Source organism: Dasypus novemcinctus, chromosome 9 (genome assembly GCF_030445035.2).
Source record: "Dasypus novemcinctus isolate mDasNov1 chromosome 9, mDasNov1.1.hap2, whole genome shotgun sequence".
Lineage (NCBI taxonomy): Eukaryota > Metazoa > Chordata > Mammalia > Cingulata > Dasypodidae > Dasypus > Dasypus novemcinctus.
In genome coordinates, this window is record NC_080681.1 from 67,479,947 (window position 1) to 67,501,195 (window position 21,249).

The 21,249-nt window shown below is 41.0% G+C and overlaps 1 protein-coding gene across 4 annotated transcripts in view; it reads left to right on the plus strand.

Annotated features, from left to right (window-relative positions):
- The window catches only part of DOCK7 (dedicator of cytokinesis 7), a 319,752-nt gene that overhangs the window by 34,755 nt on the left and 263,748 nt on the right, over positions 1–21,249 (plus strand). For all 4 annotated transcript variants that reach the window (XM_058303469.2, XM_058303470.2, XM_058303471.2 and 1 more), the window contains exon 2: positions 6,958–7,063. In XM_058303469.2, the coding sequence (XP_058159452.1) occupies positions 6,958–7,063 (106 nt within the window). The remainder of the gene's footprint in view (positions 1–6,957; positions 7,064–21,249) is intronic.

Sequence of the window (21,249 nt, forward strand, 5' to 3'; positions counted from 1 at the left end):
CTTTCATTCTCATAAAATCTGTTACTTTTCTTTGCAATATTTCAAATTCTTCTTTGTGTTCACCCAGTATCTTTTTCATTTACTTAACCTCTTTATCCATTTCATTGAGTTTATTAAGGAGATTTGTTTAGATACTTGTGATTAGTTTTCTCACATCCTGTATTTCATCTGTAGGTTTAATTCTTTGACTGGTCTGTATCTTTCTGTTTCTTAGTATGGCTTGTATATTTCTGCTGGTATCTTGGCATGTGACTTTTAGATGTGTTTATTCTGTGCTCAGTCTCTTTTTTTAGTCTTTGCCTTTCTTATTAGGTGACTTTTTTGCTAAAGCTTCCTCTGTTCCTCCTCCAACAATGTTTATCTGTTCTGTTTGTTTTTGTTTGCCTCTGTATATTTGTTTTTTATTTTTTAATTTTATTTATTTAATATTTATTTGTTTTTATTTATTTCTCCCTCTGTTCCCACCATTCTCTGCTCTCTGTGTCTATTTGCTGTGTCTTCTTCTGTGCCTGCTTGTATTCTCATTAGGTGGCTCTGGGAACCGATACTGGGACCTTCTGGAGTAGGAGAGAGGTGATTACTCTCTTGTGCCACCTCAACTTCCCTTTTGTGCTACGTCTTCTTATTTTCTCTCCTCTGTGTCTCTTGTGTCGTCTTGCTGCGTCAGCTCTCCGTTTGCCGGCATTCCTGTGCGGGGCAGCTTTTCCTGCATGGGCTGGCACTCTGCATGGGCCATCTCGCTGCGTGGGCCAGCTTGTTCTCACCAGGAGGCCCTGAGCATTGAACCCTGGACCTCCTGTATCATAGACGGGAGCCCAATTGGTTGAGCCACATCTGTTTCCCTACCTCTGAATATTTTTAATACTCCTTTTGTTTTCTCTAGTTGGTCTTACCTTGAAGGCTGATTTTGGTAGTAGTGTCTTCCTGGAGACAACCTTCCTAGCTCAGATTTCCCAGTCAGAAGAGGCACAAGGGCCGTATCAGGAGGGTGCAGATCAATTCTAGTGTGTTTTGGAGAGGGGACCCTAAGAGCTACCATTCTTCTTTTTGACATCTCCCCAGATCTGTGGTTTCCTAATATACACAGAAGGTAGCACTGTTTATCCAGTTCTTCCTCTGTGCCCTTAGGTTTTTCCATGTCTTTAATTCTCAGCTGACTTAGCTCCTGGTGGGGGCATGGATTAAACTGTTGTACAGCTCCCAGCCACTGAGATCTGAGTTCTCTGATCAACCCCTACAACAGGTACTGGACCCTGCAAGGTGGCTGGTGACTTTGCCTCCATGCTGGAGAGAGTGATCACACTGCTTGTGTTTCTTCTCCTTCCTGGGGTTCTTTGGGGTTGAGTGTGCCACAGCTCTAAGGTGGGTGAGGTGAATTTGCTCACACTGCCCTGAGAAAATGTACAAACTGCACCCAGTTTTCATTCCTGCTGGATATAGAGGGCCCAAGCAGTTGCTCTCCAATCTGGATGGACTGAACCTGATCCCTACTATCCTGGTGCCTCATATGTTTTTCAATTACCCCTGCCTTTACTACTTTGAGATAGCACAAAGGCTTCTGCCTTCTTTGTGGCTTGGGTATGTTTAAACGTCAGCTGTGCCCAGAATTGGAATCCAGCTAACTGAATTTGGTGATCAACAGCTTTAGTTGATGCCAGTACACTTTCCCTCCCCTGCTTTTGGGAAAGCGAGCTTCTGCTTCTAGCCAGGTCCCAAAGCGGCCCACCTTGCCAGTGGGGAATGGGCAGCTGCCACTGCAGTGTGTAGGAATCTACTCAAGAATCTTCACCACAGATTGTCAGTCTTCTCTTCCTGTTCTTCACTGAATGATGTACTGCGTTCTTCTAGTCTCCAGAGTCCCCCAAACAGTTGATCTCATCCTGTTAGCTGCTCAGTGGGACAAACTCATAACAGAGTAGTTCCCTACTCTGCATATTGGATATTGCATATCTTTTTGTTATATAATGTTTTTTATCCAGTTATACATTGCTAATTCTAAAAATATAGTTGTGGATTCCTTTGTGCTATATGTAGCCAGTCATATCATCTGGAAATCATGAGTTTTTTTCCCTTCCTTTTGAATACTTTTTTTTCCTGTGGTTACTGTTACTTGCATTACTCTGTAGATTGTTACCATTTCTATTCAACATTGTATTAGGAATGAAAATCCTTATTTTTTTCATGTTTTTCTGTTTTAGTCTTAGGCTTGATGGTTGCTACAGGTTTTCCTTTTATAGAAATAAGAACCTCAGATAAGGAGTAAGAGTTGATGTTTTATTTCGGAAACACAATTACAAGGGTATCAAGAGTGAGGGAAGTGGGGCAGAGAATGATGAGAAATGTTCACAGAGTTTGGGAGAGATTGGTTGTCCAGGGTGCTTGCTTGATAATGTAGGATCTCTGAACAGTGGAACTGCTTATCAGACAGTAGATGTGAGTCTAGAAGACTTTGTACTTGCCTTCTGTTTTCCATTAGTCATATTAATTCCCTCAAGGAGTTATCTTCTTGGTTGCATCATTTGGACCCCTTTGGCAAACACCCTGGATGTCACAGTATTTTTTTCAGTAGCTTGTCACAGAAGGGACTCTTTGTGTTGCAAGTAATAGAAATCCAAATCAGATTAATTTACACATAAAAAAATGTTGATTCATCTAACAGAACATTGGATCCAGGGAATACAAGTGGTGTCAGCAGGATTCAGTTAATGGTCTGGCTTGGTGTCTGGCTCAGGAACATACCCTATCTTGAACCATTTACTGTGTTTCTGGGCAATCCTAGGACATGTATCCCTCTCTTTGGCTTAAAGGATGGAGTTAGTCCCACTCAAATCTCAGGGAATAAGCTTTTATGACAAAGAAGGGTTTTTTAACCAAGAGGAGAATAAGAGTGCTAGTTGCATCATACCAACTGGTATTCTTTAAAATTAATCATTTTAAGTTGTCTACATTATTATATTTATTTAAACATATGGCTATACAGTCAGCTCTTCTCCTTGCAATTTAAATGTAACTGGCGAAATACGTAGAAAACCAGTGTAACCTGATATAAGCTGCAGTTCCCCTGCCCCTTAACTTTGTTTGTTAGCTCAGACCTTAATGCCAGCTCACCCAAAGATTTCTGTTTATTTTTATTTATGTATTTAATTTTTGACTTTCTCATGCATCATCCTGCATCATTATGGGCTGTTTCTGGTTTGCTCTGTGACACCCCAAAACTAAGCTCCTTTACTCAGGTTGGTCACATAATGAGTTTCATAAACATTGCTAAAGATAAAGGGATTGTTGTAAGGGGTCTCAGGGTACAAGACTTTCGCTTTGGCTCCACTTCACCTCTCCTCTTTTTCCCATCATCTTCATTCTTTCTCTGGACTAAAAAGCAATTTCCTCCCTTATCCTCACAGAACAGTTTCAACAACCATACCCAGATTCTTTTTTTTTTTTAAACAGCTTTTTTGAGATATAATAATATATATTATAAAATTTATCCATTTTAAGTGTACAATTCAATGATTTTTAATTTAAATTTATAGAGTTGTGAAATCATTCATGGCAATTCAGTTTTAGAGCATTTTCTTCATCCCTCCAAAAAAGATCCCTTATGCCATTGTGCAGTTACTCCCTGTTCCCAACCCAAATTCAGGCAACCACTAATCTACTTTCTGTCTCTCTCTATAGATTTGCCTTTTTAAAGAATTTCATATAAATGGAATCATACAATATGTTCCAGTCTTTTGTGTTTGGTTTCTTTTAGCATAGTGGTTTTTTAAAATTTAAATTTAAAATTTTTTAAGGTGTGGGGATTGAACTTGGGACCTAGTACATGGGAGCATTTGCTCAACCACTGAGCTATACCTGCTCCCTAGCATAGTGTTTTTGAGGTTGATCCATATTGTAGCATGTGTCAGTACTTCATGCTTTGATATTGGTGAACAGTATCTCATTATATATGAGATATATATATCACATTTTAAAAATTTATCTGTTTATGGATATTTAGGTTGTTTCCTATGTTTGGTTATTATGAATAATGCTTCTGTGACCATTCATGTGGCTGTCTTCATGTGGTCATATGTTTTCATTTTTTCGGTGGATTGGCTGGATTGTTTGGTAATTTACATTTAACTTTTTAAGAAACAGCCAAACTTTTCTAAAGTAGTTGTACTGTAACATTTAAACCAACAATGTATGTGAGTTCCATTGTCTCCATATCCTTGTCAATTCTTGTTATTATTGTCCTCTATTGATTATTAACTATCTAGTGATTGTGAATTGGTGTGTCTCATTGTGGTTTTGATTTGTATTTCCCTAATGAGTAATGATGCTGAACATCCTTTCATGTGCTTATTGGCCATTTTTATATATATCTTCTTTGGTGAAACATTTATTCAAATCCTTTGCTCATTTAAAAATTAGATTACTTTTGTCTTGTTTTGAATTATTAGAGTTCTTTACATGTTCTGGGTACATGTTCTTTACCAAATATATGATTACAAATATATTCTCTTTCTCTGGCTTTTCATTTTCTTAACAGTACCTTCGAAGCACAAAAGTTTAAAATTTGATGAAGTCCAATTCATCAACTTTATTTTTCATAGATGATAATTTTGTTATATCTAAGGCCTTTAGGACTAATTGATGGTCACAAAGGCTTTCTGTTAGAAATTTACTACTTTTAGCCACTTACATTTAGCTTTATGATCCTTTTAGAGATAATTTTTGTGCAAGGTAAGAGAAGAGTCTCAAAATTCATCTTTTGCATGGAGATGTTCAGTTGGTGCAGCACTCTTTGGTGAATAGTCTGTTCTTTCCCCATTGAATTGCCTTGGCTACTTGTTAAAAATTAATATTTCTGGCGGCGGACTTGGCCCAGTGGTTACGGCGCCGTCTACCACATGGGAAGTCCGTGATGCAAACCCCGGGCCTCCTTGACCCGTGTGGAGCTGGCCCATATGCAGTGCTGATGTGCGCAAGGAGTGCTGTGCCATGCAGGGGTGTCCCCGTAGGGGAGCCCCACGCGCAAGGCGTGTGTCCCGTAAGGAGAGCCGCCCAGCGCGAAAGAAAGTGCAGCCTGCCTAAGAATGGCGCCGCCAACACCGAGAGCTGACACAACAAGATGACGCAGCAAAAAGAAACACAGATTCCCTTGCCACTGACGACAACAGAAGCGGGCAAAGAAGATGCAGCAAATAGACACAGAGAACAGACAGCCGGGTTGGGGGGGGGGAAGGGAGAGAAATAAATAAATCTTTTTTAAAAAAATTAATATTTCTGAATACTCTGTTCTGTTAAATTGATCTGTATGTCTTTCCTTCTTCCAGTGCCAAACTGTTTGGGTTACTGTAGTGTTATAATAAATTTTGAAATCTGGAAAATGGATAAGTCCTCCAACTTTGTACTTCTTTTTCAAAATAGTTTTAGCTATTCTCTTCTTTTCCCTTGCATTTCCATATAAATTTTAGAATTATCAATATAAATTTTGCAAATTTCTGTAAAAATCCTGCTGGAATTTTGAATAGGAGTTGTGTTGAATCTGTAGATCAATTTGGGGAAGAACTGGCATATTAACAATATTGAGTCTTGCAATTCAGAACATGGACTGTCTATTTATATCTTATTTAATTTCTTTTAGCATTGTCTTGTGGTTTTTAACATACAAGTCTTGCACATTTTTCACTAAAATTTATTTCGATATATTTTATTCTTTTTAATGATATTGTGAATGGAATTAATTATTTTTAGCTTGTTCATTGCTAGTATTTGGAAATAAAATTGATTTTTGTATGTTGATCTTGTATTCTCTGACCTTGCTGAATCGGTTTGCTACTTCTAAGCTATTTGTGGATTCCTTAGGATTTTCTGAATATATAGGAGCTAGCACAGTAATACAAACTAACTCTTCTGCTTAGTCTACACTCATATTTATACAGATTCTGTTTCTGGTTTTGTGAAGTATAGCTAGACATGAGAGAGGTCAGGATTGTCCTTACCAGCCTTCAGTCTTTCTGGAGATTGTCACTAATTTGGGCACCTGAAAGTGGAAGGAGGTTAGAGTACAGGGTAAATGCTGTGTAATTTTCCCTCAGGATGTGGGTCTTTTCCAACATCCTACACTGACTGGCTTGGGCTAATAATATTAGATTTCCTTTGGGAAAACTGTAATGTATGTTGACATAGTGAGGGAGCTTGTGGAAATGGAGAAAGTTGATAAAGAATTACAGTAATAAGCTCGAAGTGTAGTTCCTGAAGTATTTTATGAATTCATAGCCAGGGTTGATGTGAATTTAGCTAGGTTATATTGTCCAGTTAGTCAAGCAAGCACTGGCCTGATTGTTTCTAGGAGGGTATTATAGATGGATTTAAATCATTAGTCAGTTGATTGCAGCAGTGGGTATCACATCTACAGTCAACAAAGAAGATTGCCATTAGCATTGAGAGTAGTCTCCTCATCCAATCACATGAAGGTCTAAAGAGAACTGAGCATTTCAGTAGTCAGCAAGAAGAATTTCTATCTCTAATTCAGCCAGCCGTTTTCTTTTGGAGTGTTCAACATCACCTTCAGCCGAGTTTCCAACGGCTTCTCCTGGGGACTTTACCTTGACTTTCATAAAGTTTCCACCTTGCAGCTTGTTCTATGGAATTCTGACTTGTTAATCCCCACAGTTGTGTGAGTCAATTTCTATTAAAAAAAACCTCTTTGTGTGTGTGTGTATATACTGTATTTATATATATTTATATACACATATATACATAATATCTTGTCAGTTCTGTTTCTCTGGAGAACCTTGACTAATATAGTTGATATTTTGAGATTTTGTTATTCTTTAAATGAAAGTTTAAATACCTAGTTTCCTCTGGCTCCCCCCTTGTGTCCCCTCCTCCCTCTTAAACTAAGATAAAAATTTTTTTTTTTTTTTTTTTTTCTCCTTTTTGATAATGTATTTGCTTTTTTTGCTCTAGAACTGTGGCAGCTGAAGTTAGGAAGCAGATTTCTGGACAGTACAGTGGTTCTCCCCAGCTGCTTAAAAACCTGAACATTGTTGGCAATATATCCCATCACACCACAGTAAGTAGCTTATTTAAAATATAGTATGTTGAATAAATTTATTCACCCATGTTGTCGTTTATCTTAAAAAAAATTAATCAGGTGTAATTTATAATGTGTGCAATTTTCTGTGTTTATTTTATACTTCCATTATAAAGCTTCTGTAATAAATAAGTGTGAGTTTTAAAAAATGTAGTATGTATTGATGTATCGTTGACCATGCCATGAAAAAATAATTGGGAAGATAATAGCCAGTATATTGGGTTCCATTAATATGGCCTGTGCATGAATTCAAACCTATTCTGTATCCAAGTATGCCTAGTTCCCGGAAAGCCAATTAAGTGATGTTGGCTCTATAGGCTTTGGATATTCAGGGAGCATGCAGGCTAAATGTGTTAATTCAAGATTACCTGGAATGTGGGGGATATGTGTTAGTTCAAGACCTTTCTGATACTCAGACAAACACTTAAAACTCAAAGAAGCTAACAAAGAAAGTCCTTTTGCATAAAAGCACTGTTTGACTCCCAACTCCTATATCCTCTGTATAACAGGGACCCAAAAATCCTGTTTGGGGCTCGGTTTTTATTAGGTCAGAAGTCCGCCGAGCCTGGCTGGCTGTTAATAAATCTTCCTTCTCAGATTCTCACATCCTGGCCTTCAATACTGCAATCACCTGACTTCTCTCTCTGCCACAACACCATCACTAGTGGCATAACCTTACTTGTTGTTATCTTACTCTTTTCTGAGATCTGAGTTGCAGTGGAGGTTGTTAGGGGTGTTTCCTAGTTAACTGTGAAACTTCATATTCAGGATTTAATCTGTCCCGAAATTTTACATTTAGAACTTTCCATACCCAAGGTGATTCATTGCATGAAAATTTCGGTGTTTATTTCAGAAATAGGCACTGATATAGGTTTGAAGTATTATCTGACCTCTTTAATAGTATGGAATATTTATTGAGTCATTACTATGAGCCAGGTACTGTGTCAGGGACATAAATATATGTTTCTTCTTAAACTGGCATGAAGATAACTAATTTTGATGAATGCTGATATTTATTAGTTAATAGGAAGGTGAATTAAAAATATACCTCCTTTGTGTTAAAATGAGAGAATTTTTTTTCTTCAAATGCAGTGGAAAACAAAAAGTAAATTAGAGTGACTTGGGTGGAATTATGTTAACACTTTCTGTTTAGTTATGAAAGAGTACCAATTGTTGAAAACATGGTATGCCAGGGAAATAATAGTTTGGTTTGTAATGACATGTTTAAAATGCTCATGATATTAAAAATTTTTAAAATGGCATTTACTTTTAATAAACTAATATGCTGCTTGGATGTATTTTAGAATATATGGATTTCTGGGTGATTTAGGTATTCACTGGGATGATACTTCTAATCCCCTGATATTTGAACTCTTCTCTGTCAGTGATACTATCCTGCATTGTACCTCAACTACTCATTCCCATAGTCATACCCTATATTTAGTCATTACAAACAATTGTAGCCTCTCCATAATCTCAGTTTTATGTTTCTTACTCTTGACTTCCCCCTCTTATTTTTCTTTTTCATTTGCTATACTACCCTGACTCCAACTGTCCTTCAATCCTACCAGGATCTAGCATCCATGATCCTACTACCTTCTTGTGTCTCTGACCCCTTGATGTCATCTCTTTTCTCCTTAACAAATCTAAATTCTTTCATCATTTTAACTATACCCATGCATATGCCTTAACTTCCTTACCTGCTTTCATGTCTTTGTACTCCTTAGCACAGTTTCAACCTTGTTTAAATCTCTTTGCTTACTTTATACCTGTATCTGTGTAGTTTAATGTGGCTGGAGAAAGACACATAAACCCATTGACCGGTCTCACTTTAAATTTATGACCACTGACTGACTCATGAAGGCAATAATGTTGCAAGACAAATATTATATTTCCCTAGTCCATTAGTTCTCCTACTTTATTAGTTGACTTATTTCATGCCTCCTGCTCTCTCCTTAATCTCCTAATAGCTTATCTCCATTTTCATTCTTAAGATAACTTTGTTTTCTATTTCACTGAGAAAACTGATGCAAACAGAAGAGAATTTCCCCCATTTAAAAATATCCTACTTTTTACCCCAATTTTCCCACCAGTCTCCATATAACAATTTTTTTTGCTGCCCTTTGTAACAAAATTGCTTTAAAGTGTTATTTCCTATTTTGTCTGTAAACACGTATTTTAAGTTATAAAAATCTTAAAACATATACAGAATTAGAAAAACTAGTATAAACATGAACTTTTTCTTACTTAACCATGATCCTGTTATTGGACTTAATCAAACTGATAGTAATTCATTTGTATTGTTGACAGAGAGGGTTCTTACTCGATTGTAGGGAAGAATTGAAGGACCTAACTAGACAACAAGACTGTTGAACAGAGTTAAAGGAAGGAAAGCAGGAGCAAGGGTGTGAGGCATGTGCTGAGAAGTACACAGGTAGCCCTGAGGGAGAGCTACCTCAAGGGCTTGTTAATTGACATAAGTCCTTTAGCAAGCGATGGGTCACTAGATAAATTGAGCTTAACCCTTGGGCTTCTATCTCTTGCAAGCAGGTGTCTTTTCTGGGAAATCCCTTAACCTGTTGGCTGCTGGTCAGGGGTCTCTGTCTCTCCACATGCCTCAGGTCTCTAGATAAAATGACTCTCCACCTGCCCCAGGTTGCCAAATACCTGATTCTCCAGATGCCCAGGTTCCCTATTCTCCTACCTCAAATCCCCACTCATGCAACTCAAAATCTTTTGGAGAAGAAGTGGACTAGAAATCTTGTCTTCTGTAACAACTTACTGCTGACAGGGATTGTAATCTTACCTACTTTGAGTTGACTCAGAGGTGTGCCTGCTACTGGGTCATTGGAGCAAGAGGTTATAGGGGTTTCTGTTGGTGTGGGGTTGAAGAGGGGCATATCCCTGGACAAGCAGGAGAAGAGCTTATACTTTTTGGATCTGCTGCTGAATGATAGACTGAAGACAGTGTAAGATGCAAGGGCAAAGGTCAGTGCAAGGAGTATTAAGTCAAGGGGAATTGAGAGCGATGCAAGAAATGATCAAATAGTTGGCCAGGAAAAGCCGAAGATGTTGAGGCGGGTGGCTTGATCTGTTAGTCTTTGAATATTATTTAGGATTTTTGGTGACTGGTTGATACAAAAACAATATTCTTCCTTGAGGAGCATACATGCCCCACCCTGAGCGGCAATTAGTAAATCTAGGGCTCATCGATTTTGAGGGACTACAGCAGCTAGGGAATCTACCTTGCTGATTTAGTGTAAGAGGCTTTTGGCTGTGGTTTCTAGCCCTTGTGCTAGTTCCCTTGAGAGGTTATAATGAAGTGCATGGCTGGTTGTGAGAAACCCCCCTCCCTCCCTAATCTGGTTCCCACTAATAACGTGAAGATAGGGATAAGGACTGGGAGAGGAGCCCTCTTCCTGCAAAACTGGAAGGTGTAATAGGCTGGGAGAGGGATGGACTCTGCACCATTGATGAAGTATGTTTCTGGGCTTAGGAAGACTAAGGAACAATGCCCCATCTAATTAGCAGGGAGGGTTGGATTTGCAGAAGTCCCACAGAGAAAGAACAGGCCCTCTCTTACCTCCAGAATAGCAGAGAAGGAGGTGGTGGCTATTTGGCTGTAAACTGAGGTAATGCAACCAGTTAGTTGGTTTCTCTGCACCTGTCCACAAGTGGATTTGCCTTTTTGTTTGGTGCTAGGGCCATTCTAGGTGCAGTGACAGGGGCGAGAGAGGGTATTATTCCAAGTTCTGATTTGTTTCCCTCTTTCTCAAATAGGAGAGGCCCTGGTCTCCCCTTCCTTGCATTCTTTTACTCCCAAATGAATCTACTGTTTCCACTGATGAAGCTGTTGATGAGGCAACCTGGATGTTTTTTTTTAACCTTGTTGTTTAAGGTTTAGTTTTTAAGAAAAACTTGGGGTTGGTTGGGTCTATTCTGGCTATATAGAGTTCCTGCAGAACAGTTTATATGAAAGTGGTTTAGAAAGGATGCCTCAGCTTCATCAAAGACTGCTCCCATAAAGTAAGCTCCAGTTGTGCACATGGCTATTGCGGCATGGCCATTGGTCTGCCTTTGGGCTCAGGATTTATTATTGTCAGCTCTGTTTTGTGACACCTTGATGTTCTAGTGATGATACTTAAGCCCAGTATGGATGATGGATTTACAAAGGATTTTATTTAATTGTCCAATGGTCTTGCCATTGGTGACATTAGAGGAAATACAAAATGCAAAAGATTGGTTGTTTGCCAGGGAAACATGATGGATAGCCCTGTCGATGGGTGGGGTTTTGCCTTTAGGCATTTGGTGTAGAAGAAATGGGAGTACCTCAGGGAAGTTATTAGGGCATCTCACTGGTAATACCTCCTTAGGGCTTAGTGTTCAACCCTGGGTTGAACCAGTATTTATTCTCAGTTGCCCACACAAATAGGGTTGAGGTACTGGTGTGTGTACAGCCAACAGTTACTAAGGTTTGAGGTTGTGGCTGCATGCTGAACTATAGATTTCAGTGGGATGGTTCCTGTTGCTATTTGAAGCTTAAGAGTTAGGAGGAGAAGGGTGGCAGGGGTCATAATTATTGGCTTTTAGGTTTTTGTAAACAACTGTATCTACCAAGAAAGGTTATTAAGCAGATACGACAATAGTGGTGATATGCAAGAGCCAATTCCAATAGGCTGTTGTAGCATAGGGGTTTTGAGGCAAGTACTATTTGATACTTAGCTTTTGTTTTTTTCAAGTCCATGAAAGGTGACTGGACTCTCTCTCTCTCGTTTTCTCTTTTTTTCCCAAAGATTTATTTTATTAATTTATCTCCCCCATCCCTGCATTGTTTGCACTCATTGTCTCCTCTTTGTGTCTGCTTGTCTTCTCTTTACGAGGTACCAGGAATGGAACCTTGAACCTCCCATGTGGGAGAAAGGTGCTTAATTGCTTGAGCCACCTCCGCTCCCTGTTTTGTTGTGTCCCTTCTTGTGTTTCCTCTGTGTCTCCTTGTTGCATCATCTTGTTGCATCATCTTGTTGCATCAGCGTGCTACACCAGCCCATTGCACCAGCCTGTCAGGTCAGCTCACTGCCTTGCTCTTCTTCTCTAGGGGACCCCAGGAACCCAACCTGGGACCTCCAATGTGGTAGGTGGGCACCCAAATGCTTGAACCACATCCACTTCCCTGGACTCCTCTGAATAGATATTTTAGGTCTCTCTTGGCTCAGAGGTATAAGATGGTTTGTTCTGAGGATGGGGTAGGTGCTGGCTTGACTCTGGAAATATGAATTCAGCTTTTATAGTTAGCAACTTTTACAGCATTGGGGTTGCTAGGAGGATATCATAGGGGCCTTTTCATATTGAGTCCATTTGCTCCTGGGTGGGATGAATTCCAGGTTTTTATGTATATTTGATCTCTTGGAGAGATCTTGTCTGCTTCTAGATCTTATAAGACTAGGGTGGGAGAAAGTTTATTTACATGCCCACTGAGTGCCTTTTGGACCTGTTTGAGCTCCTTGTAGTAATTAAATACAGCATTAGTTTTGGAGTCAAGCAATAGGTCATGAGTGAGATTTGAATGGACGGCTGGACAGGAGCTCTATGGTGACAGCTAAATTTTAGCCCAAGGGGTGGTTCTGAATCTAAGTAGGGCAATGGGCAATAAAGTCCACCAAGTTAAATGAGTTTCCTAGGCCAGTTTAGCCAAGATTTTCTTAAGTGTTTGATTGGCCATTTCAACTTTGCCTGACCACTGAGGTCTGCCAAGCACTAAATACTAAAATACTAAAAAGTATTTGATATTTAAGGCTTTACTCATAGCTTCTGTGATTTGTGAGGTGAAAGCTAGACCATTGTCATTCTGTAGTGATTTCAGGAGGCCAAACCTGGGGATAATTTCTTTTAACAGAGCTTTCAGTACTTCTTTGTCTCTTTCTGTTCTGGTTGAGAATGCTTTTCTCATCCAGTGAAGGTGACCACCATGACTAGAATGAACTTTTTTTTTTTTTTTTTAATGTAATTGCATTTTTAAAAAAAAGATTATTTATTTATTTATTTATTTATCAGCCCCCTCCCCCCAGCCCCGGTGGTCTGTTCTGTGTGTCTATTTGCTGTGTCTTCTTTGTCCACTTTTGTTGTTGTTAGCGGCATGGGAATCTGTTTCTTTTCATTGCGTCATCTTGTTGTGTCAGCTCTCTGTGTTTTTGGTGCCATTCTTAGGCAGGCTGCACTTTCTTTTGTGCTGGGCGGCTTTCCTTATTGGGTGCACTCCTTGCGCATGGGGCTCCCCTAAGTGGGGGACACCCCTGTGGCAGGGCACTCTTTGCGCGCATCAGCACTGCGCATGGGCCAGCTCCACACGGGTCAAGGAGGCCCGGGGTTTGAACTGTGGACCTCCCATGTGGTAGACGGACGCCCTAACCACTGGGCCAAATCTGCTTCCCTAGAATGAACTTATGTCTTTGGCATGGAGGCATTTGTGTAAAGTCAGTTTGCCCGTCCTCCCCTGGATACATTCCCTGCCAATGAATAGGTTTAGTTAAGATGGAATTATTTTGCATAACTCCTTGGTGTAGATTATTTATTAGGCATCTTGGGCAAGCCTAAATTACTTGGTGTAGGGTTTGTGAAAGGTTTGAGGAGGCAACCAGAGATTTCTATCTAGTCTGCAAGAGAGGCCTCCTGCCCCTGATGACTTGTTGAATGATAATGGCTTAGAAATTTCCAAGTAAGGGCCTGGGATAACCAAATCTTTTGCCCTTTTACGAACCATCCTGATGGCTGGAGCTCAGTTCCCCAGTTACAGGCTGACACATGGTCCTCTGGGCTATACTAGAGATTTTCAGGTAAAGAGGGAATTTCTAGTATAAGGCTAAGTGATCTGGATAGGGCTTAAGGCTTTCTGGTAAAAAGGTTACCAGTTACCCATTCCTGTGTATTTTCCCTGCACTTGCACTAACAAGTGGGGCAGGTGTGGTTTCTTCAGTGGCTCCCTATGCTGCTTGATCTGCTAGTCTGTTGCCCAGTGTTATAGTGCTGTTTCCTTTTTGGTGCCCTTTACTAGTGCATGATAGCTACTTTGGAGGGTAGGGCTAAGATTTCTATGAGATGTTTTATTTCCTTGCTATGTTTAATGGGGGATCCATCAGAAGTAAGCAGTTCCCTTTCCCTCCATATGCCTGCATGAGCATGCACTACCAGGAAAGCATACTTAGAGTCAGTATAGATATTGAAAGATTTTTCTTTCATGAGCTCTAGGGCCCTGGTAAGAGCTATAAACTTGGCCTTCTGGGCTGATGTTCCTGTGGGTAGGCAATTAGCTTCCGTGGTTCCCTGGAGAGAGACTATGGCATATCCTGCAACTCTAGCTCCATATTTGTTGCTGAAGCTGCTTCCATCTGTAAACCACTCATTTTCGGATGAGTTCAAAGCTGTTTCAGACAAGTCAGCCCTTGCTGCCTGCATAAGAAAAGTTTAGGAACATTGAGCAGTCATGGCTTAATAGTTAGTTCCCCTGAAGGATCAGGCAACAGGGTAGCTGGGTTCAGAACAGAGCAGGGTTTATTGTGAGACTTTGGTTTTTCCAGCAGTTTGATTTGGAATTTAAGAATTCTTGCAGGGGAGAGCTGGTAGGGTCCTTTGGTTTCTAGAAGCTCCTGCAGCTGCTGGGGCATATACACGGTGAGTGATTGCTTCCAAGTAAATTTGGAAGCTTCCTTGGCTAGAGGAAAGTGGCTGCTGTTGCCTGGGGACATGGAGGCCAGCTCTGAGCTGCCTAGTTCAAATTCTTAGAGAAATAGGCAGTGGGTTGAGGGTATCCCCAATGAACTGGATCAGGACACCCAGGGCTACCCCTAATCTCTTGGAGACAAATAGGGTAAAGGGATTTTGGACATTTGGTAGCCTTGGAGCCCCGGTGGGTTGGTTAGAGCTGTTTTTAGATCATAAATGCCCTTAGTTTTGCTTCTCCCCAGTCTAGATTATCAGGTTTCTTATTCTTAAGGGCTTCATGCAGTAGTTTTGCAATTTCCCTGTACTAGGGAACCCAAATGTGCAGTGGCCAGTGATTCCAAGGAACGTGAGAGTTCCTTTTTGTTAGAGGGAGGGGGAATCTCCAAAATGGCTTGTATTCTGCTAGTTCTGATCAACTGTGTGGTGGGAGTTGACTGGAATCCCAAGAATTCTACCCTTTTGGGTGAGACTCCTTAGCCCAGGTCACAGAGAAAGTTTAAAGTGGTGACCATGTGGGCATGTGAGTCTTCTGCTGAAGGACTATAAATTAAGAAATCATTTGCATATTTCAGACTCCCCGCCCCATAATTTTCATTGTTGCAGATCCAGTTTCAGAGTATTTCCGAATAAGTTAGGGCTGTCTCTAAATCCCTGCGACACACAGTCCATGTGAGTTGCTATGTGGGGCTGTCTGGCTATTGGAAGGCAAATAGGAACTGGCTATTTTTATGAATTGGGACAATGAAGAAAGCATACTTCAGGTCCCAAACTGTGAACCACAGCAAGCCTGCTGGTATCTGGTTAAGAATGATTAAGAGTGGTTGGGCACCATGAGATGTATTGGATAGACAAATGAATATTTTTTTTTGGACTTTTTTTTCCTTTATTTTCTTTTAAATGTTACATAAAAAAAAATGAGGTCTCCATATAACCCCTACCCCACCCATGCCACCCCTCCCCCATCAACAAACTCTTCCATCATTGTGGCACATCCACTGTACCTGGCGAAATACATTCTGGAGAACTGCTGCAGCACATGGACAGTCGTCCACATTGTAGTCCACACTCTCCCCCAGTCCATGCAGTGAGCCACGACAGGACACACAGTGTCCAGCATCTGTCCCTGCAGCACCACCCAGGACAAATCCGAATCCTGAAAATGCCCCCACACCATATTTTCTTCCCTCTCCCAACCATCAGCAGCCACCATGGCCAACCTCTCCACATCACTACTACAATTTCTTCCCTTACTAATCACAATAGTTTCCCAGCAGAACACCAGTAAGTCCACTCTAATCCATACTCTATTCCTCCATCTTGTGAACCTGGGATGGCTATGTCCAGACCCCCTCTACATCAAGAGGGGGAGACAAATGAATTTATAACCCTTAAGTCTGGTAGTAACCGATAGGTGTCATCCTGTTTCCTGACTAGGAGGACTGGGTTTTAAGATGCCAGCTTTCAAGTACTTTTTATTGAGAGGTTTTAGCCCTTCAGTGGCTTTGGGCTTAAGCAGATACTGTTTTATCTGAGAGAATGGTCCCTGTAATTGATATTTGAATTGGGGGGTCTATGAGCTATTATCCATAGTTGTTTGGGAGGTGTTCCAAACTGTAGGATTGACATCTGATTCCGGTAAAGGGGTGGGAGCTGCTTGGCAACTGACCATTATAAAAAGTCTGTGAGATCCTGGGACTAGTTGTATTGATGAGTTAAACTACCACATAATATCCCTTCCTAATAATGGTGTGTAGCAACTTAACTTGGCTCCAATAAGAACTCATGGCAGAATATTTGCCCCTGAAAAATGCACAGCAATTTGGGGTGAAATACTGCATTCTTGGTCACCCTTTTACTTCTATGGTTCTGCATGAATTTCCCTAAAGTGGCCTCCTAAATTCAGTTAAGACAGTAAGTTGCTCCAGTATCTAATAAGAAAGAAATAACCTTACCTGCCACCTCAAGGTTCACCCTTAATTCTTCCAGCGATATACGGATGGGCTGGACTGGAACAGGGGAGGTCCTGCAGCATCCTCATTCATTATTGTCCATGTTTTCCATGTCTGCTAGGGCAGTGGCTCAAGGGACCATCATCCTGCCTCTCTGGGCCTTCCCCTGATCCCGAGCCAGCCATGGGCAGTTGTGTACCCATTTGTTGACATCTGGAACAAGGTGTGGGTGGGGCAATTCCCCTGCTGCCACCGTTTGAGGGTAGCCCAGGGCACTCCCTTTGCCATTGTCCTGGTTGCCTGTACTGGAAACAATTAAGGTTTTACCTTTTAGGTGAGCAGGGTAGGAGGCTACTCTCAGTTGTTTCTGCAGAACCACAGCAAGGCATTTAGCCTGTTTATTTTATGGTCTGGGTCCTGGTTATTGAATATTGAAAAGGCAGAGTCTAAGAGTTCATTTAGGCAACTAGGAACCCAAAACTAGATTTTGGAGTTTTCTCCTGATATCCAGAGCTGATTGGCTGATAAAATGGGTGTTTCAAACAATTTTTCCCCTCAGCTGACTCGGTACACATTGGTGAACTGTTTGAGGGCCTCCACTAATCTACCTTGAAACAGTGCTGGATTTTCTTTTTCTCCCTGGGTAATTTCTTTAAGTTTATTAAACTGGTTTGACTATGAACTTTTTCATCCCTTCAGTTAAACAGGTTCACGTATGGTCTTAAGAGATCCCTGAGGCCTCCCCTTGTACCAGCTGGGGTCCTGGGTAGGGATGCAGTATCCCCTCCTGGGTGAGCTTGGGTTGGTCTCTAGCCATACCATCAGCATGTTTTCTGCCCTTTGCCCAGATTTGGGCCTTTTCCTCAGGAGTATTACCTAATATTTTGGTATCTCAGTATCCTGTATTATCCAATGCATGTTAAATTTCCTTGACATCTTATATATCTTTTTACATTTGGTTTATTCAAATCAGTATGAAAACAAGATCCACAAATTGATTTGGTTGTTAGGTCACTTGTTTAAAGATAAAAGCTAAAGGAGAACTCCATTCAAGATGGCAGAGTGAGTTGCTCCAAGGCACCAGTTTCCTGTAGAAGCTTTGTACAACCAGCAAGAACTGGCCAAAACATCTTTCCCAAAGCTCCAGAAAACAGTTAAAGGATTGCAATAACAGGGTTGATGTCTAATCAAGAAAAAGGCAACTTGAAAACTGGTAGGGTCTAGTGGCATCCTGACTGGCTCCTCTCTCACCCCTCACTGACATTCTGTGGAGTTGGCCTGTTTTCCCAGGGCAGATGCCTGGTTCTGGTTCCAGAGGGAGCAAAGTAACCCTCGTGCACATACTGAGAAACAATTTCCTAGGGAAGAGGGGACATTTGGAACCAGGTAAACAGGGAATTCCAAAGGTCCACTTGCTTATCCAAGACAAGACTAGCTATTACAAATAAATTTGCTATGAACATTTATGTGTTGTTTTTGGCATGTGTGAACATAATTTTTTCATTTCTTTGAAATAAATACTCCAAACTGCAATTGCTGAGTCACATGGTAGTTTCACATTTGTTTTTTTTAGGAATTGCCAAATTGTTTTCTGGAGTTTTTGTAACCGTTTTACATTCCCAACCAGCAGTCCATGAGTGATCTATTTTCTTGGCATCCTTGTCAACATTATTATCCGTCTTTTATATTTTAGCCACTCTGATGGGTTTGTAGTGATATCTCATATTGGTTTTAATTTGCATTCCTGAATGGCAGATGATAGTGAACATGTTTGCATTTGCTTATTTGCCACCTGTATATTCTTTTCAGTGAAAATTTCTGTTCAAGCCTTTTGCCTCTTTTCTAATTAGTATGTTTATTTTGTTATTGATGAGTTTTCTTTATATATTCTAGATAATAGAACTTTGTAGTTTGCAGATATTTTCTCCCAGTCTGTAACTTGTATTTTCATTTCCTTAACAGGGTCTTTCTCAGAGCAAAAGGTTTTAATCTTAATGAATTCTACTTTATTGATATTTCCTTTTATGGATTATACTTTTGGTGTAATGTCTAAGAACTCTCTGCCTAGTCCTAGATCCCAAAGATTTTCTTCTATGTTTTATAATTTTACATTTAAGTTTGTGGCCCTATTTTAGTTAATTTTTCTATAGGGTATGAGGTTTAGACAAATTTCCCTTTTTTTGCCTATGAATTTCCACTTGCTCCTATACCATTTGTTCACAAGACTATCCTTTTGACAGTGAATTGCTTTTACATTTTTGTCAAAAATAAGTTGGGGGAGCAGATGTAGTGGTGGAGTGCCTCCTTCCCACATATGAGGTCCTGGGCTCAATCCCTGGTACCTCCTAAAAAAAATAAGTTGGGTGTATTTGTGTAGATTTATTTCTGAGTTTTGTATTCTTTTCTGTTAATCTATGTGTCATTTCCACTTCTAGTAACATATAGTCTTAAGACTAGCTGTGTATAATAAGTCTTTTTTTTAACAAAGATTTATTTATTTATTTCTCTACCCTCCCCCCCCACCTTGGTTGTCTGTTCTCTGTGTCTATTTGCTGCATTTTCTTTGTCTGTTTCTGTTGTTGTCAGTGGCACGTCTTTGTCTGCTTCTGTTGTTGTCAGCTGCACGGGAATCTGTGTTTCTTTTTGTTGCGTCATCTTGTTGTGTCAGCTCTCCGTGTGTGCAGCACCATTCCTGGGCAGGCTGCACTTTCTTTTGCGCTGGGCGACTCTCCTTACAGGGCGCACTCCTTGTGCGTGGGGCTCCCCTACGTGGGGAACACACCTGCATGGCAGGGCACTCTTTGTGCACATCAGCACTTCACGTGGGCCAACTCCACACAGGTCAAGGAGACCTGGGGTTTGAACTGTGGACCTCCCATGTGGTAGACAGACGCCCTAACCACTGGGCCAAGTCCGCCGCCCTATAATAAGTCTTGAAATCAGGTAGAGTGAGTGATCCTGTTCCCTCACACTTTATTCTTTTTCGACAATTGTTTTAGCTAATATATTTCATTTGCTTTTCCATATACATTTTATTTTATTTTATTTTTTTTTAAAGATTTATTTATTTATTCCACCACCCCCCCCACATGTTCTTCTTTGTACACTTCTGTTGTTGTCAGTGGCACGGGAATCTGTGTCTCTTTTTGTTGTGTCATCTTGCTGCATCAGCTCTCCGTGTGTGCGGTGTCGTTCCTGGTCAGGCTGCACTTTCTTTCGCGCTGGACGGCTTTCCTTTTGGGGCGCACTCCTTGCACATGGGGCTCCCCTATGCGGGGGACACCCCTGCGTGGCACGGCACTCCTTGTGCGCATCAGCACTGTGCAAGGGCCAGCTCCACACGGGTCAAGGAGGCCCAGGGTTTGAATCGCGGACCTCCCATGTGGTAGATGGACACCCTAACCACGGGGCCAAGTCCGCGTCCCTCCTTATACATTTTATACATCTTGTCTATATTGTAGAAAATCTTGCTGGAATATTGATAGGAATTGCTTGTAGCCTATATATCAGTTTGGGGAGTATTGATCTCTTTACTCTGCTAATCTTCTAATCCATGAACATTGAACTAGTATTGTGTCTCTGGAATAAAGTCTACTTGGTCGTGGTATAATATTCTTTTTATATAGATGAATTCTATTTGCTAATATTTTGTTATGGATTTTTGTGTCTATATTCTTTTTTGAGGTACTGGGGGCCAGGGATTGAATCTGGGACCTAGCTTGTGGGAAGCTGATGCTCAACCACTGAGCCACATCAGCTTCCCTGAGCTGGCTCTTTTGTTTGTTTTGCCTGTTGTCATTTTTGTTTTTTCAGGAGTTATCAGGAACTGAACCTGGGACCTCCCGTGTGGGAGACAGGAGCTCAACCGCTTGAGCCATATCCACTTCCCTTAATGAGAGATATTAGTCTGTAGTTTCCTCTTTTTTTTTGTTGTGCCTTTATCTGGTTTTGGTATCAGAGTAATACTAACTTCATAAATCAATTGGGAAGTGGGAAACGGACTTTGGCCCAGTGGTTAGGGCGTCCGTCTACCATATGGGAGGTCCGCGGTTCAAACCCCGGGCCTCCTTGACCCGTGTGGAGCTGGCCATGCGCAGCGCTGATGCGCGCAAGGAGTGCCGTGCCACGCAAGGGTGTCCCCCGCGTGGGGGAGCCCCACGCGCAAGGAGTGCGCCCGTGAGGAGAGCCGCCCAGCGTGAAAAGAAAGAGCAGCCTGCCCAGGAATGGCGCCACCCACACTTCCCGTGCCGCTGACGACAACAGAAGCGGACAAAGAAACAAGACACAGCAAAATAATAGACACCAAGAACAGACAACCAGGGGAGGGGGGGAAATTAAATAAATAAATAAATCTTAAAAAAAAAAAATCAATTGGGAAGTTTTCCTTCCTCTTCTATTTTCTGGAAGAGATTATGTAAAATTGGTCTTAATTCTTATTTAAATGTTTGGTAGAATTCTCTAGGCAAATAATCTGGGTCTGGAGAGCTCTACTGTGGCAGT